The sequence below is a fragment of the Scophthalmus maximus genome, chromosome 17 (genome assembly GCF_022379125.1).
Source record: "Scophthalmus maximus strain ysfricsl-2021 chromosome 17, ASM2237912v1, whole genome shotgun sequence".
In the NCBI taxonomy this organism is placed as follows: Eukaryota; Metazoa; Chordata; class Actinopteri; order Pleuronectiformes; family Scophthalmidae; genus Scophthalmus; species Scophthalmus maximus.
The window spans coordinates 17,317,384-17,339,904 of NC_061531.1; the positions used below are offsets into that span (position 1 = coordinate 17,317,384).

Sequence of the window (22,521 nt, forward strand, 5' to 3'; positions counted from 1 at the left end):
TTTTATAAGACGATTAAAAAAAACAAACTTTGACAGGTGTTTATTAGAGTTTCAGGCACAGTGTTGCTGGGGAAACTGTCACCATGACGAAAGCCTTCGAGCGATGGAACCAGCACAAGCACAGCGAGCTTACAAACCTTTTAAATTAACGAATAGACGTTGTGATCGAACCGTGGCAAATATGTATCAGAAACACTGGCTCCCCCACAGATTTCACTGCCTCCCCCCCTGATTTCACTGAAATGAAATTTCCCACAAACAGCAGAGAGCTCCGTTTTTATTATAATTATTAAAAACTGCATTTTTCAAATGATCACTTTGTCTCAGGTGCTGTGTAACTGTACTCGTCTGCCTGCGGGCACCGGCTTGCTCGGAGATTAAAACCCCTCTAACCCGATCTTTAGGGAAATATGAGCCTCGGTGAAGCTTTTTGTTTTTTATTCAGTGCAAATATACAAATTGATGAATGAACTGGAGGTGGAAGAGGTTTCAAATCAATATTGATTCTTGGTCTCAAAACAGACTGTCGTTGCATCTAAAGGATGCCGGATCTGTTCTCCCTGCACTCAGCCGCTTCTTTGTGAGTAATAATAATATTACTCATAATGTGAGTTGTCATTTCAAGTGACAGTTTTGGATTACTTGCCCATAAATGAGTTCTTCCTTTTGAGGTTAACATAGTTTAAGTTGTCAGAATTAAGTCCCACTTAGACAAAGATATTAAATCTGGTTTCCTCACACTCAATTTTGAATTCCCGACTTCTATATTTCCCACAATTAGACATCAGGGCAGTTTTTGTACTCGGTTGATGGAAAACCTTCTCACTGGGTTTAGATATTTCACCCCAGAGACCATTTTGTGCTGCAGCCAAAAACAACGTGGTGGAAGTGGTTTTCTTTTGGTTCGGTGCTTTGGAATTTTTAAACATTTCGAAATTCCTGAAGCTATTTGTGATTAATTATTGTGGAGTTGTAACTGGAGGATTCTCAAAAGTGACTGGGAACCAATTTAGTAGTTATCATCCTAGCCAAGGGATTCCTGAAACTAATGACGTCATGTAATTATAACAAACTCAAAAATGTCTATTCCCTTTTTTAATATAAATTAATTTTAACAGTTGAAGTGATGAACATCGACAGGTTAATAAATGAAATAGAAAACCTGCCTCAGATATTTTGAAATGACTCTGAGCCTGTCAGATTAATCTGCTGTTTGTCTACAAACGAAAGGCCTATGAGATTCAGCTTGGTATAGACGTGCCCCTCATGTCTCGGTATAAGCAGCTTTTCCGCCGCCGACCGACAAACAAGCATGTGAGCAAACAGCGATTAGCGCCATCCACAAATACCTTTTCATAAGCCCGGCGGTATATAGTTGTCTTTTGCATTTGGCTGATAAAGGGGGAGAGAGAAAACCAGGAGTATTTTGTCTTTGTGCGAGTACAATATGATCAAATAATCTCATGAGCCCTCTCGGATCTGTTTGCCCGCAAATTAATTGGCCGCATGTGATTCGATCCTGTGAAATGTGATTCTGCTCCATTGTTCACTCACTGCGGGGTGATTTACGGAAAGCAGCTTGTGCTTACACTTCATCCCCGTGTCAATATGTAAACCTGACAATGCCTCTGAGGATTAAAACTACACAAACTTACAGAGAATTTACAAATGAGGAGGAGGAGGAGGAGGAGGAGGAGGAAACCCTAATTGGACATTGTTACTCTTCAGAAGTGATAATCAAAATCTTTGTGGCGTCTTTTTAAATGTCTTTCAAGGAGTTTTGCCCCCTGAAAAGCTTAAAAACCAAAGAACCTGTTGCTGACTGACAACTTTGAAACTCTCCGGAGCATCTCGCTCTGGTGTTCGTTGAGAAATGCGTTCCATTGATGCACGAGTCATGATGCGTCTCTAACAAGTGGTTATTGTCGTTATATAGCGGAAATATGAAGATATATTCACTCGTGGATGCATATAGACACGACATGTGCGTGCCCGACTTGTTCCTAAGCAACAGTAGACCTGTGAGGCCAGTGACAGATGGTTGGTGAAGTTATTTTGGTTTGGAGGAGAAGGGGGGGAGCGAGGGATGAGGTGCCTGGACGGAGGAGAGGGAGAGAGAGGAGAGGAGGGGGGGAAACATTTCCACTTAACATGAGGGAATTGGCAGCCTAGCAACACAAACTAAGTGAAGACATCCCTAGCAACAGGGAGGTGGTGTTTGACCCCACCCGCCCCTCCTCTGTTCCCCTGCCCCTTCATCATCATCATCAGCATCATCATCATCATCATTATCATTTTAATCGTCATCGTCAGTCCTTTCACCAGAGCGAGCAGACTTTCCTCACAACTTCCCTCTCTTCAATTAACAGTCTCTGCCCAAAGATTGATCAAAGAAACACGCAGGGCGGCGATGATGTCGTGTGACATCTGTGTGTGTGTGTGTGTGTGTGTGTGTGTGTGTGTACGAGTGCACAGTTGAACGCCATACGAAAAACCAAGGACAGTAAAAGTGTACATTATACAGCAACGTGTCTTTTAGCTATTAGACGGGAATAAATCCGGTATCAAGAGACGCAGTGGACGTGTTATAGGCCATGTTGTGATTCTCTTAAGCTCACGTCGTCATCAATTACACACGGACGCACTTTTCGGGGATGTGGTGCCACCGCGTTGTCGTCGTGCTGGTGGTGGTGCCCCACGTCGACCCCACACCGAGCATCCATCGATCATTAGAGTTATTTTAAGGAGGTAATGGCTTCATGGCTTTGAATTGCCGAGGGGCGTACTGTATATATTAGACTCCCTGGAGTGTGTGTGTGTGTGTGTGTGTGTGTGTGTCTGCTGCACCTGCTGCAGCTGTGTGAGACACAGATTACAGCTCCGTCTCCGGAGTGCAGACACCTCCTGCACTCCAATCGCTATATTTCCATATAGACACTTCACCACATTTACATCTCCGCCGTGATCTTTTGTTTTCTTTTGTTCCGTCAACTTCTTTTTTTTCCCAGCTAGTCTCTCTTTTTATTCAGCAGCAGGCGACGTTCGAATTCTCACAGCTCTAAAGTCTGCGTGAGCTGAACTTTCCCCCTTTCTCCATCCCTCATGTGTTCTCAGTATATTTCTTTGTCTCCACATATAAGCCGTCGTCCCCCCCCCCCCCCCCCCCCCCCCCCCCCCGAGAGGGGATTCAAAGAGCAGATCCAGGAGGAAGGAGGAGGAGGATGAGGAGGAGGCATCACAACACAAATACACATTGTCCATTAATGTCAGAGGCTCCGGGGCACATCTCACAAGCCCCACGCGAACCCTTCACCTGAGCAAAACTCATATCTGCCCACGTGACCCTTCCAACCCCGGCGAAGCATCCGACATCGTCTCTCTGCGGAGGACGGCGTTCTCCGACTCGGCGAAAACGCTCAAAGGAGCCTCCGGATGGATCTATAACACAGGTCAGGACTCCTCCAGCCCCCCGCCCCCTCCCCCTCCTCCCCTTCGCTGTACTTGTTCAGCCTTAATTGGCTGCCATCTGACCCAGTCTGCAGGACAACTGGGCGCTACGCTCGTCCCAAAATGCCATTCATCTGTTGGGGTGGTCGACGCTGGTCGAAGTCTGTGGAAACCAATAGATCCAAATCAGTCAATACTGGGGGGGGGGGTTATTACCTGCACCCACCGTCGGCCCACACACTGAGGAGGTTAATGCCAGCAGCACAGTTGACTATTACAGCTTTTTCTACTTATTTTCTCCGTTTCTGTCATTTCTTCTATACCGCCGCAGTTCTTAGGACTCGGGGCGGCAGTAACTTAGCAACCAGGCCGGAGAATCAGATCAGGGCGAATGGATAATGCTTCAATAAATGGACGAGTGCAGCGATAAGAAGAAGAAGAAGAAGAAGGAGAAGAAGAAGCAGCAACGCACACCTGCCAGAAGTTCATTTCTGTGGCAGCAATCTCAGATTTGATCCCATTTTCTGCTTCATTTTCTTTTCGCCCCCCCGTTCTGTTTCAGAAGCAAATTTTCCAAATGCTTCTCTGAAATGGGAAGAGGGTTTGCTGTGGCGGGCCACGTATCAGATCCAGACGTTTCTTCGTGAAGAGGACAGGGTGCTTGGCTCCACTGTTTCGGTTGAATGCAGCCGTATGGCTTGTGATGGAGTCCAGAAAAAGTCTGACTGTTGATCCCAATCATGTACTGACAATGAGCCTCATTATCATAGTGTTCTATCGTGTATATATATATGATGCTTACTTCTAGTCTTTATTATGAGTCATTCATTTATTTTGAGCCCATAGTTCTAAATGGACGAACAGTTTCAGTGGCCGGATTTCCCAGTTACATCATTTGAAAAGCCTTTTTTTTGTGCAGTTTATATTTTAACTGTAATGCTGTCCTCTGTTCCGTCCAGTAGAGGGCAGGGTGAAGTATTGAGCAGGATGTAAGTCAGGATGCAAAAAAGAGAAACTAATAGATAATATCAGACGACATGAGCCTTCACAGACATTTCGATATCTGTTTTTTTGCCGATATATGCGCCGATACGAAAACGTTCATGTTACGAATAAATATGGAAAAGACGTGCATTTATGTTTGCATTTTTACTTAATTTGCTTAATTGACGTTGCATATTATTTGGTTGTATTTGTGTTTTCTTTTTATTATCAATTATTAAAAAAAGGTTTTGTGTTTAAATGTAAAATATCAAGCCTCAATTGCATTTCTTTGACATAAGGGTTTGATAATGACAACTTACAGATCAATATATTCTGATATATATATATATATATATATATACACACACACACACACACATACATAAATATACAGACATACATATATATTTGCATAAATATATACACATACATATATATACATACACTAACATATACATATACATACATATACATACATATATATATATATACACACACATACATATACATATACACATACATATACATAGATATATATATATATCAGAATGTATTGACAAATGTATCAATGTATTACTCCCCATCAGTATTGGCATCATCCTCAAGATTCACATTGGAAACAGAGAAGTTGTTCATAAAGCTAAAAAAAAAGAGAGAAAAGAAGTGGAAGAAAAATATTATATACTACTAATTCGTAGTCGCGTCTATATAATTGTATTGAAAACAAAATAACTAAATAAACGTGACACGTTGAAAATGTGCGCGATATCGACTCGTATATGGATGTTGAATACATGATATATATGATATTACGCAACAATGAAGGAGGCTTTGAGAAGTTGTTCATTGTCATGTGTGTGTGTGTGTGTGTGTGAGCGTGTGAGTGTGTGTGTGTGTGCGTGTGTGTGTGAATGTGTGTGTGTATGTGTGAGAGAGAGTGTGTGTGTGTGTGTGTGTGTGTGTGCGTGTGTGAATGTGTGTGTGTGTGAATGTGAGTGTGTGTGTGTGTGTGTGAATGTGAGTGAGTGTGTGTGTGTGTGTGTGTGTGTGTGTGTGTGTGTGTGAATGTGAGTGTGTGTGTGTGTACGTGTGTGTGCGTGTGTGAATGTGAGTGTGTGTGTGTGTGTGCGTGTGTGAATGTGTGTGTGTGTCTGAATTTGAGTGTGTGTGTGTACGTGTGTGTGTGTGTGTGTGTGTGAGTGTGGTTCCACTATTAGTTGTTCAAATTTCAGTAACGGGTCCCAGCCTGTCCCGCGCGTCGCTGCGCGCAGTTCCATGGAGGCGCAGCTCTCCGACCCAACACGCTGAGTCAACGTCAAGAATAAGGAAAAGAGTTCAAGGGGCGAAGTGATCGAGTCCACACCCGCCAGGCAGCCACACGGTCTGCCGCTCCGTCGCCCCTCGGCCATGGACACGTCTCTGATCCGTCCAGCGATGCTCGTTCTCCTTTTGTCATCGGCAACGAAAGTTTTCGGTAAGTTTTTTCCTCTTCTTATCTTTTTTTCGTTTTGTTTTTGTTTTCTATCCCGTGGGAGCGCGCGGGCCCAGGGTGTTTCCATCTGTACATTCCAGGGCACATTGGAAGGTACAGTATCATAGATGGTGATGAGAAGTGGATTCGACGTGATGTGAACTATAGAATATATATTTATTCTCATGGCTGCAGCCTGCACAGTAAGTGCGCCGCGCCGCTGGAGCTGTTCTCCACCTTTTCCTTATAAGGGAGCGAAGTGACCAGAGGGGGTCCGCCGTCCACGGGCGTAGCTGAGAACATGTAGTCCACTCGTAGGTTATTTGTGGTTCACAAGCTTTACTTCCCCCCCCACAATTGAGTCAGAACCTTAATAAATTATGAACTTTAAAGTCTGTATCTAATTTATTCTAGAAGAGCTCAAGCTCAACTGTTTCTGTAAAATCATATTTTCTGTGTGGTGCTGTCAGTCTTATCTTAGCATCAGTTGTGTGTGTGTGTGTGTGTGTGTGTTAACTTCAGGGGCCTTTGAGGCTGTAGGTGATTTGAGCTTGATTTCAGGCAGCTAAATAATTGTTAAATTAATCTTCATCTATAGTCAGATGGCTGATTTGTTCTCAAATTTGAAACGTTTTTATAATTCATTTCATTTGTTTTATTTGTGCAAACGTGAATTCCCATCAGCGACATGTGCCCAAGTGAGCCGCACCCACAGATCACACAACTTTGAACTAACTTTGAAAAAAAGGGGTTGGGAGTGAATTGTTTTTTTTTCTCTCCGATTTACATTTGACGCTTTCATCCTAAGCGACGTGCAGGCTATAAGCCTCGTCCCACAGCAGTATGAGACGTTGAAGTATAAGTGATACGTGCGAAAGAGCAGGTAAAGGAGTAGAAGTAGAAGTTCTAGTTTGTGCGTTGAGTTGTAAGGAGGGGAGGTTGCTCTGAGACGCCAGAGCGAGGGAAGCCCCTGCTTGGCGTTTGGCATCTTATTCCCCCAATCTGCCGACGAAAAAAACGAGACTATCACTAGGGGATGGCCTGGACGATATATGTTTCTGAGGATTGGTATTATTTTGAAGATCCGACTCAGTCTGGGGGAGTTGGACAGAGTTGCGTATACTGCTGTTCAGCAGTGTTAAATTGTGACTTGGTCTGAATAAATATATTTTGTGTCACGTTTGTGTGTTGACGTGATAATCCCCCAGGCTCCAACATCTGCACGTCCCGAGGAGTCAGCACATGTCGACAGTGCCTGGCGGTTCACCCCAGCTGTGCGTGGTGCTCTCAGGAGGTAAAAACACTCAACACACACACACACACACACACACACACAACACACAACACACAACACACAACACACAGACACAGGGTCTATAGTCGCATCTCCCGTTCATCGATCAGCGACGCAAAGTTGTAACAGAAACCTAATTTCCCAGCAGCATTCCTCTCATTGTCGTCCTCTGTGGTTTGTTCATGCCGATTCGTCAACGTGCTTGCACATCGTTGCCTCTGAACACAGTTAATTGCAGTCCGTTGGGCTCCTATATGTGGAGGATAAACATTAAACCTGCTGTCGGATTGGAAAAGCAGCTCACTTTAAAAGACTTTTAGCCATTCATGTTCTAGAGCTTCAGTAACCCGCCAATGCCTTGAATGCTGAACACATGGGATACGTTGTGTGGGTTTTTTTTGTTTTTTTTTATCTGTCAAGGAGTTTGGGAAGGGAAGATCCAGTGTGTCCCGCTGCGACCTGCCGGAGAATCTGCTGGAAGGAGGGTGCGGTGAAACATCTGTGGAGTTTCCCACCAGCAGGCTGAAAATTGAGGAGGATGCGGCGCTCAGCGACAAGGCCTCGGGGACGGCCGACGATGTCACTCAGATAAGGCCTCAGAAACTTCACATGCTACTAAGACCAGGTACTTTTACACACGTCAGACAAACAACCATACAAAGATACCATACCATACCAGATATATGTAGTGGTGCCCTCATGACACAAGACCATCACTCCTGTTAGCTTCGCCAAGGAGGTTATGTCGGTCAGTTTGTCATCAGCAGCATTATGCAAAAACTGCTGAGCAGATTCCCATGAAACTTGGTGGAATGATGGGAAATGAGTCAAGAGAGAAGTCTTAACATTTTGGGGTGGATCCAGGACCCAGGATAGTAAAAAAAATGTAAAATAAAAAAGAGCCCCCCCCTACATTATAAGAAAGTGTGTGTGTGGGGGGGTTAAGATTAATGTCCCATTCTGTTCCGCAAGCGATGGACTGGGTCCTACATCCGGTCGTTGTCTGGATCCAGGTGAACATTTAATGGGATCTTCTGTGGCCCATGTCCCATCCTTCAACAAAGTTTCCTGGAAATCCATAGTGGTTTTTTGCGTAATCCTGCTGACAAACCAACCAACCAACCGAACAACTGACCAACCAACCAACTGACCAACCAACTGACCAACCAACCAACTGACCAACCAACTGACCAACCAACCGACCAACTGACCAACCAATCAACCAACCAACCAACTGACCAACCAACCAACCAACCGACCAACTGACCAACCAACTGATCAACCAACTAACCAACCAACCAACTGACCAATCTTCAAATAATTCTGGCATTTTTAAGGGACTGATATCTGTAGGTGTCTGCAATTTGGTGCAGCTTGATTGGATTCATTATTCATTATTTAATAATTATTCAATATTTAACCTTTGCCCACTCCTGAGCAGTGCAATTCATTTGTTTCATCCTCTTGTCACTTATCACACGCCCCCGACAACTCTTTCCCCTCTCAGGCGACTCCAAGCGTTTCACCGTGTCCGTGAAGCAGGTGGAGGATTACCCGGTGGACCTCTACTATCTCATGGATCTCTCATTTTCGATGAAGGACGACTTGGCTCGTCTGCGGACGTTGGGCAGCGAGCTCGCTGTGACCATGGGCCGCGCCACCAGCAAACTACGCATGGGGTTTGGAGCCTTTGTGGACAAGACCATATCCCCGTACATGTACACCTATCCTCCAGAGGCAGTCAAAAACCCTTGCTATGGGTATGTGTGTTTTCTGAGAACGCTTGCCCAGCTGTTGACAACATAATGTTTGTATTTGTCTCTTCTTTGCTGATTTTCAAATCCCCATTCACCTATTCAATATATACAGAATCAGTGAACAATGCCAAGCTCAGTTTGGGTTCAAGCACGTCCTGCCACTGACGGAGAAGGTAGCGCGCTTCACAGAGGAAGTGGAGAAACAGCAGGTGTCCAGAAATAGAGACGCTCCAGAGGGCGGATTCGATGCCGTCATGCAGGCGGTGGTGTGCAAGGTATGACAACTGCAATCGCACAGAGGTACGCTCAGTGACGTGCAGGATGTGTGCGTACGTGCAGACCGGTCTTTAGTTCACTAACTTAAATTGTTTTTCTCTGTGCACCGTAAGGAGAAAATAGGCTGGCGTCCTGACGCCTCACATCTCCTGGTGTTCACCACTGATGCCAAAACCCACATTGCACTGGACGGTCGTATCGCCGGCATCGTCCAACCCAACGACGGACAGTGTCACCTCGATGTTGACAATATCTACAACAAGACGACTGTGCTGGTAAAGGCGGACACTTAGGCAACTTGTCAGTAAGCTCAGGTTTCAGACTCTGCCTCCGCTGAAAACGATTCGCTTCCTGTGCCTTTACAGGACTATCCCTCCTTGGCACTCATGAACGAGAAAATGTCTGAAAACAACATCAATTTGGTATTTGCCGTGACGAGTTATGTGGAGCCACTCTACAAGGTAAACAGTCTTCCCTGGTTGTGCAACAGCACAATAATTCATTTAGCTTCCAATATGAAAAACACAAAAACTCCTTGTGCCGCCTCTTCCAGGAGTACAGCAAGCTCATCCCAGGCACAACGGTGGGAACGCTGTCCGATGACTCCGGGAATGTCATTCAGCTCATTGAGGAGGCGTATGCGGTAAGGACTTCCCCATGTTTGACGAACAGGAAAATTCATGTCATACAACTAACTGAATTACATGTGATCTGTGCCTTTATTCTGAGCAGAAAATTCGCTCGACGGTGCAGCTGGAGCTGCTGGACGTCCCGAAGGAGTTGACGCTCTCCTTCAATGCCACTTGCCTCAACGGAGAGGTCATCCAGGGACTCAAGTCCTGCACGGGCCTCAAGATTGGAGACACGGTACGTTTCAGCTGATTTTCCGATAATGTCCCAAATCTGGTATCTACACACAGCAATAACACAGAGACGTCCCCCCCCCCCCTCCTCAGGTGTCATTCAGCGTGGACGCTCAGTTGCACGGCTGCCCCAAGGAGAAGAGCCGCACGTTCACAATCAAACCCCTCGGCTTCCAAGACGCCCTGGAGGTCACGGTGGACTTCGCCTGCGGTTGCGACTGCGAGGCGGAGGCCGAAGCCCAAAGCCCCCTCTGTAGCAACGGCAACGGGACCTACGAGTGCGGCATGTGCCAGTGTCACCCGGGTCGCCTGGGCCCCCGGTGCGAGTGCTCGGTGGAGGACTACAGTCCGTCCGATGACGCCAACTGCGTCCCGAAGCCGGGCAGCCGGATGTGCGGCGGGAGAGGCGACTGTCTGTGCGGACAGTGCTCCTGCCACGCGAATGAGTTTGGCCAAGTGTGGGGAAAGTACTGCGAGTGTGACGACTTCAACTGCCAGCGCTTCAAAGGGGCGCTCTGCTCCGGTGAGTAGATGCGCCACTTCCTGTCAAGATCATGTGTTCTTTGCAGTTTTACGTTTCGTCGTTGTTTGCTTCGTGGATTTTAGCGTTAAACCGACTTCCTTGGTGCACTGGCAAGCAATCGGTGTCTACGGAATGAATTCATTAAAAATCAAGGCACACACTGCTTTGTCGTACAAAAGTTGAAAGGACAGAAAAGCAAGAACATAGCAACATGTATTGACGTCACACTGATCTTCCTTCAGGGGTCAGTCGTTTTATTTCATTCAACCGTTGGCAGGAAAGATGAGGTTGCCCTTCCCTTCCTCTTCCCTGACACCTCATCCCATCTTACTGGAAGTTACATACGGTGGATGTTTCCACTCACACTCTCGGGCTGTAAACACACCTAGTCAGTCTGTTTACACAGTTTTTTCTGTTACTTTGCTTGACGAATCTAAAGTCTGCAGCTTTTTCAAAAATTGACCGTCTGTGCGTGCATGTGAAATGTAGGCATGTAAATAATTGTCCAATTGAACTGCACAGCGTAAACAGTAACGTTTATAAATGACCAGTTCTCTGTCAGGCCTGTAAACCTGCAGTGTGAGTGTGTGTGTGTGTGTGTGTGTGTGTGTGTGTGTGTGTGAACTCCATGAAAGGACAGCGAGAGGAGAACACACCCAATCACTGCTGGCTGAGTTCGACTCGTGTTTCTTGGGGCTCGCAGCAGTACGCCACCACGCTCCATCACTCTCCGTTACAAGTCTGCACAGCTCAGCTCGCGGTTACTCAATCACAGTGATGAAACTTTAATAGCCCGTGTCACTGGGTAATTTTCACGCGAAAAGCAGTTTGGGCCAGTGATTGTAAGGTGGGCGGCGCGGGCGGAGGACAGACGAATTGGGAACATCGCTCTTTCACATTTACATATTTAATCAGATCCGGATGGAAATGAGAGCCTGGTGTTTGTCCTATTTGGGGGAAACTGCTTTGCTTGTGAACAAAGTCGTGCGTTGGCTCTGGTGGAGCTTCCTCATCACCAGCGTTATCTTGTCTTGGACTTGGAATGAGAAATTTGTGGGGCTTCCAAGTTTGAAAGATGTGGGTATGGGGAGGGATGTAGAAAGCAAGGTTCTAAACGATGCTATCAAGTAGCATCATGGGAAGAGTGACTCTAGAGCGCTGCTTTTGATTTTAATGACAGCAGAATACTAAACCCCTGAAGTCAACTTTTGTCCCAAACTCTCAGGATCAATGTCCCATTCTGTTCCGCAAGCGATGGACTGTGATTGAACATTCAGGAGATGCCTTTAATTTGAAAGATTTGAAAACGGCGTGCGTGCTGTATAGTGAGCACAGCCCGGCAGAGCGCCCCCTGTGGGTGCAGCGTGACCCGGAGAGAAGACATGGGGCCAATGTACAAGGGAGGAGGTTCGGAGTCATGGTTTGGCGGTCGTTTTCCCTGAGAGACAGGTGTGAAGGCACGGAGCCGGCTCAGTTTGGGATCACCGGGTCACCGTGTCTGAGCACAATCTTGACGTCGTTGTCTTTGCCAAAACCAGCGTCCCTCAGCGCTGGTTCACTTGGAGCCAGAAGGCTCCGTCGCTGTGATATTCCCCCGTGGCTGTGTATTTCCTCTTCTGCAAAGGGTAGCGGGAGTCAGCGAGCGCAGCCTCAGGGCCCATAAATACGAGGAGAGAGAGAAACAGGAACGTTTGCATTCCTGTGCTGGCAAATTGCCCAAACCTCTCTTCCTTCTCTCTCCCCGGCACGCCTCCGTCTCCACTGTTCCCTCTCTGTGTAATGTTTGACTTTTCTGTCTTTTCGCCCTCCGTCTCTCTGCTTTTACCGCGGCCCCTGACGTTGGCCCTCTCTCAAGCCCAGGCATGAGATTAATGGGCAGGATTAGTGTGCAGCCTCCCAGAGCGGGATGATGTAAACCTCCAATAAAAATTAAAAAAAAAACTCCCCCACTATGTGTGTGTGTGTGTGTGTGTGTGTGTGTGTGTGTGTGTGTGTGTGTGTGTGTGAATCCACATTTACAAAAAATTATGAAACCAAAGAAAGATTTTCAAGTAAAAATTGCTCAACAGTGCAAAAAAGAACAAAGTCATCATTGTTACAATGACAAGGTCGTATTGCAAGTTTAAAACATGGCTCAGCTTGCTATCTTGTTGACTCAGTGACCAAAGATTAGCATTACACGAAAGACTGTTAACCATTAACCAGGGACAGCGGCACCAGTGAACATGTCCGGTCCGGCGACTGCCGCGGAACCTAATCCACAAGGGAGGCTGCACTGGACACGCAGCAGACTGGAGGGGGGAATTGTTTCCTCGGGGTTTCAACACTGGATGATTTGTTTGAGGGGACCGTCGGACCCTCTCTGGGATATTTCATGACGAGTCACACTCCCCCGGTCTGATCCAGCCGGGGCTGTGGCTCACTCACTTTGCTCTTAGTCATCCAGTGCCAAATCCTGTTTGGTTCTCTCGCTGAGAAAAACACAGCAGTCTCTTGGGGTCCGGCCTCTGTTTTCTACTGTGACTCAATGATGTTTGCTGATGCGGCGGCGGCGGCGGCTCTCAGTAACCCCTCTTCTTCTGACAACAAAACGGTTCCGACAACTGCAACACCGTTACTAAACCAACCTGGCTTTTGTGCTTCCAACGCTTTACTAGAGTCTGAGGACTTGTTCGTGCGTGTTCAGCCTGTAACGAGAAGGGGAAACGTCAGTGTGCGGAACACTAGGAACCTGCTGTCTGAGATTAGACTTGATTTATTTGACCGTTGGTCACAAACTTCATTTGTAGCCAACTTTTTCTATTGTTTAAAAAAAAAACACAAAAAAAAACAAAGCTGCACGCGAAGCTTCCACAATTGTAATTAAATGAAAAACAATTACATTCTAATTTCCCAATTGAAAGAGCATACATTTACAGCAACTGTTGTCAGATGCTGATTATGGTTTTAAAATGCCAGTGAGTGCTACGTTGCTTTTTTATTTTTAAATTTTAACAAAGCAGTTCGTCCATCTGTCAAGTTACAGGCAAAACGCTTAATTTTAATAAATAATAATATATCAAAAAGATAAATACACAAACAAGAACTAACTGGTGATTGCACGGTTGCTTAATCCACGCTTGCTTAATCTAAGGCTTGCTTAATCTACGCTTTCTTAATCCCGCGGCGTGTTTGGAAAAAACACTCCGGTTAACAGGCAACAACAGACACTAAAACAATAAACCCCGACACACTGTGTGATTAATTTTAGGATTTCGTAATTTGTATTTCACGTTTTTGTTTGCCTGGCCCCACCCGTGTGCGTTTCGAAAGGGAACCCGTATTCCGGTGCAGTGTTTGAACAGTGCAACTTTGATTTGTTTCAAATTGTGCAGGACCATTACAGGATTAAAATCCTCATCCTTTTGTTTTCTCCCCCTCTTGCTGCTGTGATTACCCTCTCAGATCACGGGAAGTGTAGCTGCGGCTTCTGCCAGTGCGACGCCGGCTGGAAGGGGGAGAACTGCAACTGCAGCACGCGCATAGACACGTGCATGTCCAGAATCGGCCTGCTGTGCACCGGCCGCGGGAACTGCGAGTGCGGGGCGTGTCAGTGCACTCAGCCCGGCGCCTACGGCGCCACCTGTGAAAAATGCCACACCTGTCCGGATTCCTGCACTATCAAGAAGTGAGTTCAACGTCTCATCATCTCCTTCTAGACGCGATGGCGCTTTTTTTCTTCTTCTTCTTCGACAGAACAAGTAGGAGTTTTGCCCTAAGGGTCGTCACTGGACTACAGCAGAATGCCAAGAAGGTTTATTAGCCAGGGAGCGAGAGTGTCTACCATGAAATTACTTCATGAGATCCAAACGGAAAGGGTTCTTCCTTTTGGGACCATGAATACGCAAACCCACTAGAGATTCATATGTCCTACAAAAAAATGATTATGGAAATTCCACCACTTGTTTCCAATACACTGTAACATGATATGGACCAGTGGTGGTCAAGGAATTATTCATAACTTGGGCGACCTCAGATTAGAGCCCAAGGTTTCTATTTTTCGTTTATCGCCCTGACTTCCTCGGGCTGTGTCACTCGCCAGGAAAATAAGCTACAGCAAAGGAGCAGTCCACTCCTCGCATGTCAACTAAAGCCACTCGCCGCCGCCACCGGCGAGTACTTTTGCTCGGCGTTGTGTACCGCGTGAGGGTAACGGTGCGGGGGACTCCTTGTTTTGCAGGGAGTGTGTCGAGTGTCAGCACTTCAAGCGGGGACAGTACACGGAAGACAACAGCTGCAGTAGAATCTGCAAAGATGAAATCAATGTAGTGGAGGAACTGGGTGAGGAATCTTCCACCGCTTACGTCCACCGTTGCGCCGTGTGATTCTGACCTGTCGTTGCATAGGGTACTGTTGCTGCTCTACTGAGCAGGATGCACCGCGGTCAAAGATTAAAGATGAACTTCCCATGCCTTGAAGTGATTTCTCCTCCGTCTGTTTCTTTTCCCCTGCGTCGCGCAGTTTTGCACGACAGCAACGCGGTGAATTGCTCGTACAAAGATGAGAACGACTGCGTGGAGCACTTCCAGTATTACGAGGACGAAAGCGGCAAATCCATCCTGTACGTGGTAAAGGAGCCAGGTACTGTACGAGTTTCCTGTGCACATTTTTTTTAAAATCCACAGAACAGTGTGTTCTTGTACGTCATTACAGCCTGTGTCTCCGGCATAGGTGTGAAAAGTGTGTGCATCTAATAATATGCTCCTTTCTGAAGAACACATCATCCGCCAGACAACCGCAGCTACACTCGGCCCCGCCACAGAAACCTTAGTACATCGGCAGACACCGAACTGTCGCGCAGTGCGTGACGCGGGACTGCAGCGGTGAAACTGAATATCTGTCTGAATGAACACGTTCGGCCCCTCTCGTCTCTCCCAGAGTGCCCGCAGGGTCCCGACACCTTGGTCGTGCTGATGGCGGTGGCCGGGGCCATCCTGCTGCTGGGCCTCGTCGGCCTCCTCATCTGGAAGCTGCTGGTCACCATCCACGATCGCAAAGAGTTCGCCAAGTTCGAGGAGGAGCGAGCCAATGCCAAATGGGACACGGTGAGAAACATCTAATAGTTAAAATAGCGACATATGCCGACAGCCTCTAGACTGTCGGGGGACATGGCTGAAAAAGACGAAAGCCGTTCAAAAAGTGTGAGATTGACTTAACTTCTGTTTTCATTTCCCAGGGTAACAACCCTCTGTATAAGGAAGCCACTTCCACCTTCAAAAACGTAGCATACCGAGGCAACTGAGGAGCGAATGGGGAGGAGGAAAACAAACTCAGGGGTCAGTGACAACGATGGAATCTAGTAGCACACAAACGGACGGGGAGAAGCTCACACTGTCATGTGACTAGCTACTGTAGCTGAAAGGCGGTTACTGCTGTCAACAACATGATGTAATAATTGTACATATTGTAAAAAGAAGGAAAAAAAGAGGAAAAAAAAGAACCGCTAATATAAGTCACATAAAATGGCCGCGTGCTCTTCGGGGTTTTTCCAGTTTTACACTGTCGCGTCTGCGGCGTTCTCTCAGGACTGCACGCGCGATCAGACTGATGTCGAAACAAGGGCGCTGTCGGGTCTCAGTCGGGACAGCTGCCGCCACTGCCGAGGGCTTCTTGGGAAACTCTTCTACCACTGCATTATTTGTTATTTGAGATTTTTTTGTTTGTTTTGTTTTTAAGTCAAACTTTTTACTTTCACTCAAATGCTCCGACACAAATGGGAATAGTAATACGTTGTCATTGAAAATACATGAACGAATGGACATATTAAGTTGTTTGCTTAAGTGCCTCAGACCAGGCTTGATGTATTATTTAACATTTAAGACTTGTTTTTCTGTCTTTTTTAGAAAATGTTAATAATAATGATTAGTTTCTCTTTGGGAGTGCAGCTGCTCTTTCAAAACGAGCCGTATCAGATGAAATCAATGAAAGTTTATTGGGATACCCTTAAATGTGCACTAAAGAATTTGAATACATTATCAAAAACACGCTTCAAGGGCTTTTTCGTACACATTAAAATCAAATTTTTTCTCATATAAAACTTAATAGTAATGATTTTTGCTCTGCTCTGCGGTGCCGTTGACTGCAGCCTTTAGGCTGACTTGGTTTACAGTGATGACTGTGGTCTTTATTGTTGTTTTTTTTAAATGCTCACCAGCGACTGTATCGATGTCACGACATGTTTCCTTATCGCTGCGTCACCGCCTGTTTTCGTGCTTGTTTTACTGTTCATTATATTTGTAAAAAGAAAATAGTGAATTGTGTCCCACTGAAATTTTGATACACATCAAACAATATCAGCCATAATGCCATGTGACTGTTGATGATGAACTTGCTCCTGCTCTTCTTTCTTTTTTTACCTCTGTATGTATGCGGGAGATAATAGTACATGGTGATGTGTATTTTTCTGTTGCACCGCTCTGATCCTCTCAGGACTTGGCAGGAAAAGTTCACTGTCTGTTTTGATCGTTTGTTTTTGCACACTTTCAAAAAAAAAAAAAAAAAAAAGAAGCCTGTGGTTTAGGGAATATGCATAACGATCCATAACACCTGACTTCCCACACTGTTGTGTGATTCTTGATATTTGGATTAAGATCAGATTCACAAGACGAATTCATAGAGATTCAAATTTCGGATTCCAAAGCGTTTGAACATCTTAATAGCGAGTGCAACTCCCGTGTTTGCTCTTCACGGTTTCAAAATGTTATGTCTCCATGAGGTTTGTGTATCCTCAGACAAGGTTTGAATCGATGTGCCTTCTATTCTGAAATGTCACAGAAGCATCATATTAAAGAAAACAAAAAAGGGATTTCTTCGCTTAGTTTGTGCTATCAATTCCAACAAGTTCAGCGCGACGTGGGTGTTGGAGGATGTCAGAGTCGGGGGTGTCTGTCTGATACCGCCAATCTATATTATCAGCTCATAGAATATTTCCTGTTCTAGGCGCAATGTGATCCAACTGAGGCTTGCCTTTATGTTTCCTCATGGGTGTTAGATACAAGGCCAACTGTGTCTGTTATACTTTGTTCTTCGCCACAAAAAATGACACCATGTCTGCATCACCACATCCTGCTCACACAAGCCCAGTGGCACAAATGTCCAAATAAGGCAACGGGAAGTCATAACACGTATGACCACAACAAATATGAAGAGTCGTGTACTGCTTATCTCATTGGTGATGTGTGTACATCACGCATGCCCCCTTTTTCTGGTATATTCTTGACATACAAATTATTTGTTATGGATACATTTGGGGAAATCAGCATTCCATGTTTGGTTCCTCTGTCGTTTAAAATGATGTGCTGTAGTCTAACATGTTTGATCACTGGTGAAAAGGCATCTTTTCTGTTTTCGTCTGAACCTCATTGTACATGTTGAGTGTCTCTATCTGCTGTATCAGGAGGAAGAGAGAGCGGGGGGGGGGGGGGGGGGGGGGGTCTTTGTAAATCCAACAGCTCAGACCAGATGGTAACTGCGTCCTGAGTCCTGACTTAAAAGTCACAACAACAACAACCAGAGTTGTCAAGATTGTTCTCGTCCTTGCAAATAAACATTTTTTTTTACGGCTGCCCTTGCAGCTGTCTCCACATGCAGGAGTTTATCATTTCAGATGTGCCTATAAAACTGTGCGGAAGACAATCATAACACAAAGAGACTTGGCATTTTGAATAGTCACAATAGGTGTCTATCAAAAACAAAAAAAAGGATCAGTAAATATCCTGCTCTTGGCCAAGGAATGTGCTATGTACAAAGAAGCAAGACAAAATTTTGCTCATGCCTTAGGGTGGAAACTATTGGTCGTGGCAAACATCTAACCAGAAAATGCACAATGACCAGTTTGAATGTCACTTTTTATTGTAATTCCAGACGCCTCTACTCACGTTACAACTGTAGTTGGTCGGTTTGTGCATATAAACTCATTTCGCGTGCATGTGGAGGCCTCAGCAAAAGGGAAATCCTGGTATTTGTCTCCCTCTAGTGTACGAACAATGCAATTTGTCAAATGTGGCAGAAATCAGCCAATTATTTTATTGTCGAGCAGTTTATTACAGACAGTAGAGCCCACAGAGTTGGATTATAGTCTGATTGTGTGGTGTTTTTTTTAGTGGAGCTAGATTATTCTGGACTATAAACGGTGTCTCGTTCATGTGTCTGGCGCAGCATCGTACAAATGTAAATTTACGACCGGTTGTGGCCAGACTGGGTCTTTATGATGTGGTCTGCTTCTGAAATATACGAGTAGTTCATTAATTTTAATAACTTCAATTTAATTAACTTGTACTGCGTGTTGCGTTAATAGACAGATTTGTAGATGGAAATGTTGCGTGATCACTTTTACAAAAACAAAAGAAATATACTGGTGGCAAATATTTCGAGCCAAAGAAACTGCGTGTTTGATTGTAAATGCATTGCATACACTCCGTTGTATTATTTCTATTATCAGTCTTATTTATTTAATTTTTTTCCAGAGTTGCTATTTTCCGATCGTCTTTGAACGCGGCACAGTTGATTGCCCGGGCTCCGCCTTCTTCCGTCGCGTCAGTTCCAACATGGCGGCGCCCCATGCCGTGGTCGCGGTGGAGGAAGGCAGCAGCGGCGGCGGCGGCGAGGGGCTGATTCCTCCCGGTTCATCCACCGCCGCAGACGCGAGGAGACCTCAGTTCGGGACGAGGTTCCTCACCGACCCGCGGCAGGTCTTCCAGCACAACGCATGGTCGGTGGAATCCAACATGTGGGCAGCTGTGAGCTGTCACTGATGGTGGTTTCTGTGTGTTTGTTGTGTCCATCATTCATTCATTCAATCATTCATTCATTGGAGATTTACCAAAGTACAGATGTCGCTTACAGAGAAACTGTCAAAAGGTCTCGGGCTAAAAGTTTCATGTGAACAATCAGTGTGTCACATGCTGATGTAAGTTTCATTTTAATGCAGTCACGCTAATAAAAAAATTATGGTTAGGGCTGCAAACTATTATTTTACATTGTCAATTAATTTCTCAATTAATAATTTTGTGGATAAAATTGTGAAAATCCCAACATCTCAAAACCCAAAGTGACGCCTTCAAATGTCTACGACCAAAAGTTCAAAGATATAATTCACTATCAAAGAAAGTCAATAGAAAAATTACTTCAGAATGAAAATTGGAATATTACGGATTTCCCAGAAATCTGTGGTGAGAACCTTTGATTTTTTTTATGTATTGCCTAGTGTCTCTGTGTTGGTCATTCACCGCCCCGCTTCACCCTCGCTGGAAAATTTATCGTTTTTCTGTTGTCGACAGGGACAATGTTGAGTGGAGTGAGGAACAAGAAGCATCTGCTAAGAAGAAAGTCTCAGAAAACAACCAGCCGCTGCCTCCAGAGAAACAAGGTTGTGTAGTCGTTGTTGTCGAGACTCGTTCGCCATCGCAATGTGACCGATGTCACGGATCAGTAACAGAAACTAATAACTTCATCCTCTGCTGTGATATGTAGTATTTGCCTTATTAAGTTGTGTGAATCTTCATAGCATGGCACAATGTGAATGACCATGATGATCAGTTTAACGCGGGTGTTTACCCGCCCTACCTTGTCTTGCAGAGGAATACGACAGCCGGGCCAACGAGTATTGGAACGACTTCTACACGATCCACGAGAACCGCTTCTTCAAAGACCGTCACTGGCTGTTCACGGAGTTCCCGGAGCTGGCCCCGCAGTGCGGCCGGAGCCGAGAGCGGAGCGGAGGAGTTGTTGATGTCGATGGCGACTTCCCCGGCTCCTCGGCCACATGTCGCGTCCTGGAGGTGAGAGATTCGATAGTTCACTCCACAAATATAATCATTAAAAAAAACATGCTGATGTGTTCAAATCTTATGAGGAGAACTATTTAAACAATTATTAAAAAAATGTGGCAATTATTCCATGATTGACCATCACTGTGTCTTTTGGTTCAGATGTAAAAATGCACTCAATAAATAACATTTACCAAAGAATATACAACACGCCTTTATGATCTATGGATGGCAACAACAAAAAAACAAGTTACTGACTACAAACATTTTCTATTAAATCACATTTTGACTTTCAAGTAATGTTCGCAATCTGTATTTGTGTTTAGGATTTTGTAATTTTGCGGGCAACAACTTGCTGCTGTACATGTTACATGTTTGTTGTACAGGTTGGCTGCGGTGTGGGGAACACGGTTTTCCCGATACTGAAGACCAACAAGTAAGTGGCTGGCTGGACAACTGACAATTTGAGGTTCCAGGCCACGATGCGTTCTACGTAACCGCTGCTCTGCTTCTTCTTTTTTTCCTGCAGTGACCCGGGACTCTTTGTTTACTGCTGTGATTTCTCCAGCACTGCTGTGGAGTTAGTAAAGGTGGGATGATCGAGTCAATATATAAGTGGTCACGTGTCGAGGAGTGCTCATCGCAAAGGGGTTGTAGGCTAACTAAAATTGTCTTCTTGCCGTCAGACTAATCCAGAGTACGACCCCGAGCGCTGCTTCGCTTTCGTTCACGACCTGAGCGATGTGGAAGCCGATTACCCCGTCCCCGACGGAACCCTCGATGTTATAGTGCTGATCTTTGTGCTGTCAGCGTTGCATCCTGACAAGTATGAACATTTTCTCCGCCCTCCTTCTCTCTTTGTTTTTTTAAATATTGCACTGGTTTTCTTAACGTTTCGCCGCCCCGTCTCAGGATGCAGGCATCCATCAGCCGGTTGGCGCGGCTCCTTAAGCCCGGGGGAGTGATGCTGCTCAGGGACTATGGACGCTACGATATGGCACAGCTCCGCTTCAAGAAAGGTTAATCAAGACTTAATATCCAGCAACTCCAGTTACTAAATGGCTCTAAAAGAAAGTCCAGATCCAGAGATGCATTATTCATGATCGATTACTTGTGCTGATCCTCGAAAAAGTATTTCGCTTAGGTCTGTTTTTCCGGTAGCACCATTTCTGTACTACATCTTACTTTGATGTTCAGCCAAAGTATTCTGCACATTCTGTCAAACTTGTGGCACACGAGATTAAAATGGCACAACATTGTGGAACAAGTGGTTATGTAAAGTTTGCAGTTTGTTGTAGACTAAAATGTACATTGTGACCCCTTTACTTCCTATAGGGAGGTGTCTGTCGGAAAACTTTTATGTCCGAGGGGATGGAACAAGAGTATATTTCTTCACCCAAGGTAAAAAAAAAATAATTTAAAACTCATTCTTACTTAATAAGAATGCATTCTTTTTTTTGCAGAATTGTGCTTTTTAATATGGAAAATATTCCTGTTTCAGACGAGCTCCATGAGCTGTTCGCGGAGGCGGGGCTTGAGAAGGTGCAGAACCTCGTGGACAGGAGGCTGCAGGTGAACCGGGGGAAACAGCTCACCATGTACAGGGTGTGGATCCAGTGCAAGTACCGCAGGGCTCCGGTCGAGCCGCCTGAGGAGCAGGACTGATGCGGAGGCGAGGACTCCCGCCACCCGCCCCAGGCTTTGACCTTTCAACCACAAGCTGAAATCAAGGCGTTGCAGGCTCAGGGTTATGGAATTGAAAAGGTCTATTGTGGTTGTGATCATGAACACGCAAACGGGACAGTTTATATGTCGTTGTAAGAACCTTACACTATCTCGGCTGTTGTGGTATCGATGGACTTGTGTTGTGGGCCGGTCACCCACTCGGCCTCCAACACTTTTAAATGAGCTGATGTTTTGATATGAATTGCATGGTTTTTGAAAAAACATTTTTTTTATATATATATATATATATATATACACATGCAAAAGTAATAAAAATCTGAATCTGAACTGCAACGCTCTTTTAGTTTTGACTCATTTTAAAATCTGCTTTCGAAAATTCTTTTGCTTCACAAAGGAATCCACGTTATTGATTGT

At 45.3% G+C, this 22,521-nt stretch overlaps 2 protein-coding genes across 2 annotated transcripts; both read left to right on the forward strand.

Moving 5' to 3' along the window:
* The first annotated feature begins 5,627 nt into the window (after positions 1-5,627).
* itgb3a (integrin beta 3a) lies at positions 5,628-17,459 on the forward strand. Its single transcript, XM_035614055.2, has 15 exons — positions 5,628-5,905; positions 7,111-7,196; positions 7,617-7,821; positions 8,704-8,956; positions 9,066-9,228; positions 9,343-9,504; positions 9,595-9,690; positions 9,783-9,872; positions 9,962-10,096; positions 10,186-10,615; positions 14,060-14,282; positions 14,835-14,935; positions 15,116-15,235; positions 15,533-15,699; positions 15,831-17,459. The coding sequence occupies exons 1-15, from the start codon at positions 5,839-5,841 to the stop codon at positions 15,894-15,896; spliced, it is 2,364 nt and encodes a 787-aa protein (XP_035469948.1). The 5' UTR covers positions 5,628-5,838; the 3' UTR covers positions 15,897-17,459.
* A 1,659-nt stretch (positions 17,460-19,118) lies between these two features.
* On the forward strand, positions 19,119-22,440 carry mettl2a (methyltransferase 2A, methylcytidine). Its single transcript, XM_035614073.2, has 9 exons — positions 19,119-19,364; positions 19,933-20,021; positions 20,231-20,433; positions 20,808-20,857; positions 20,951-21,011; positions 21,108-21,247; positions 21,334-21,440; positions 21,757-21,822; positions 21,923-22,440. Exons 1-9 carry the CDS (start codon positions 19,201-19,203, stop codon positions 22,084-22,086), a joined length of 1,044 nt encoding a protein of 347 aa, XP_035469966.2. The 5' UTR covers positions 19,119-19,200; the 3' UTR covers positions 22,087-22,440.
* Positions 22,441-22,521: the final 81 nt, after the last annotated feature.

Bases quoted from the DNA above. Each gene is read 5' to 3' on its own strand.
- itgb3a (XM_035614055.2), top strand. From the start codon at position 5,839: ATGGACACGTCTCTGATCCGTCCAGCGATGCTCGTTCTCCTTTTGTCA. The intron at 9,505-9,594 runs GTAAAGGCGGAC...GTGCCTTTACAG, and splicing joins ACAACAAGACGACTGTGCTG to GACTATCCCTCCTTGGCACT. The intron at 14,283-14,834 runs GTGAGTTCAACG...CTTGTTTTGCAG, and splicing joins GATTCCTGCACTATCAAGAA to GGAGTGTGTCGAGTGTCAGC.
- mettl2a (XM_035614073.2), top strand. From the start codon at position 19,201: ATGGCGGCGCCCCATGCCGTGGTCGCGGTGGAGGAAGGCAGCAGCGGC. The intron at 20,858-20,950 runs GTAAGTGGCTGG...TTTTTCCTGCAG, and splicing joins CCGATACTGAAGACCAACAA to TGACCCGGGACTCTTTGTTT. The intron at 21,012-21,107 runs GTGGGATGATCG...TCTTGCCGTCAG, and splicing joins CTGCTGTGGAGTTAGTAAAG to ACTAATCCAGAGTACGACCC.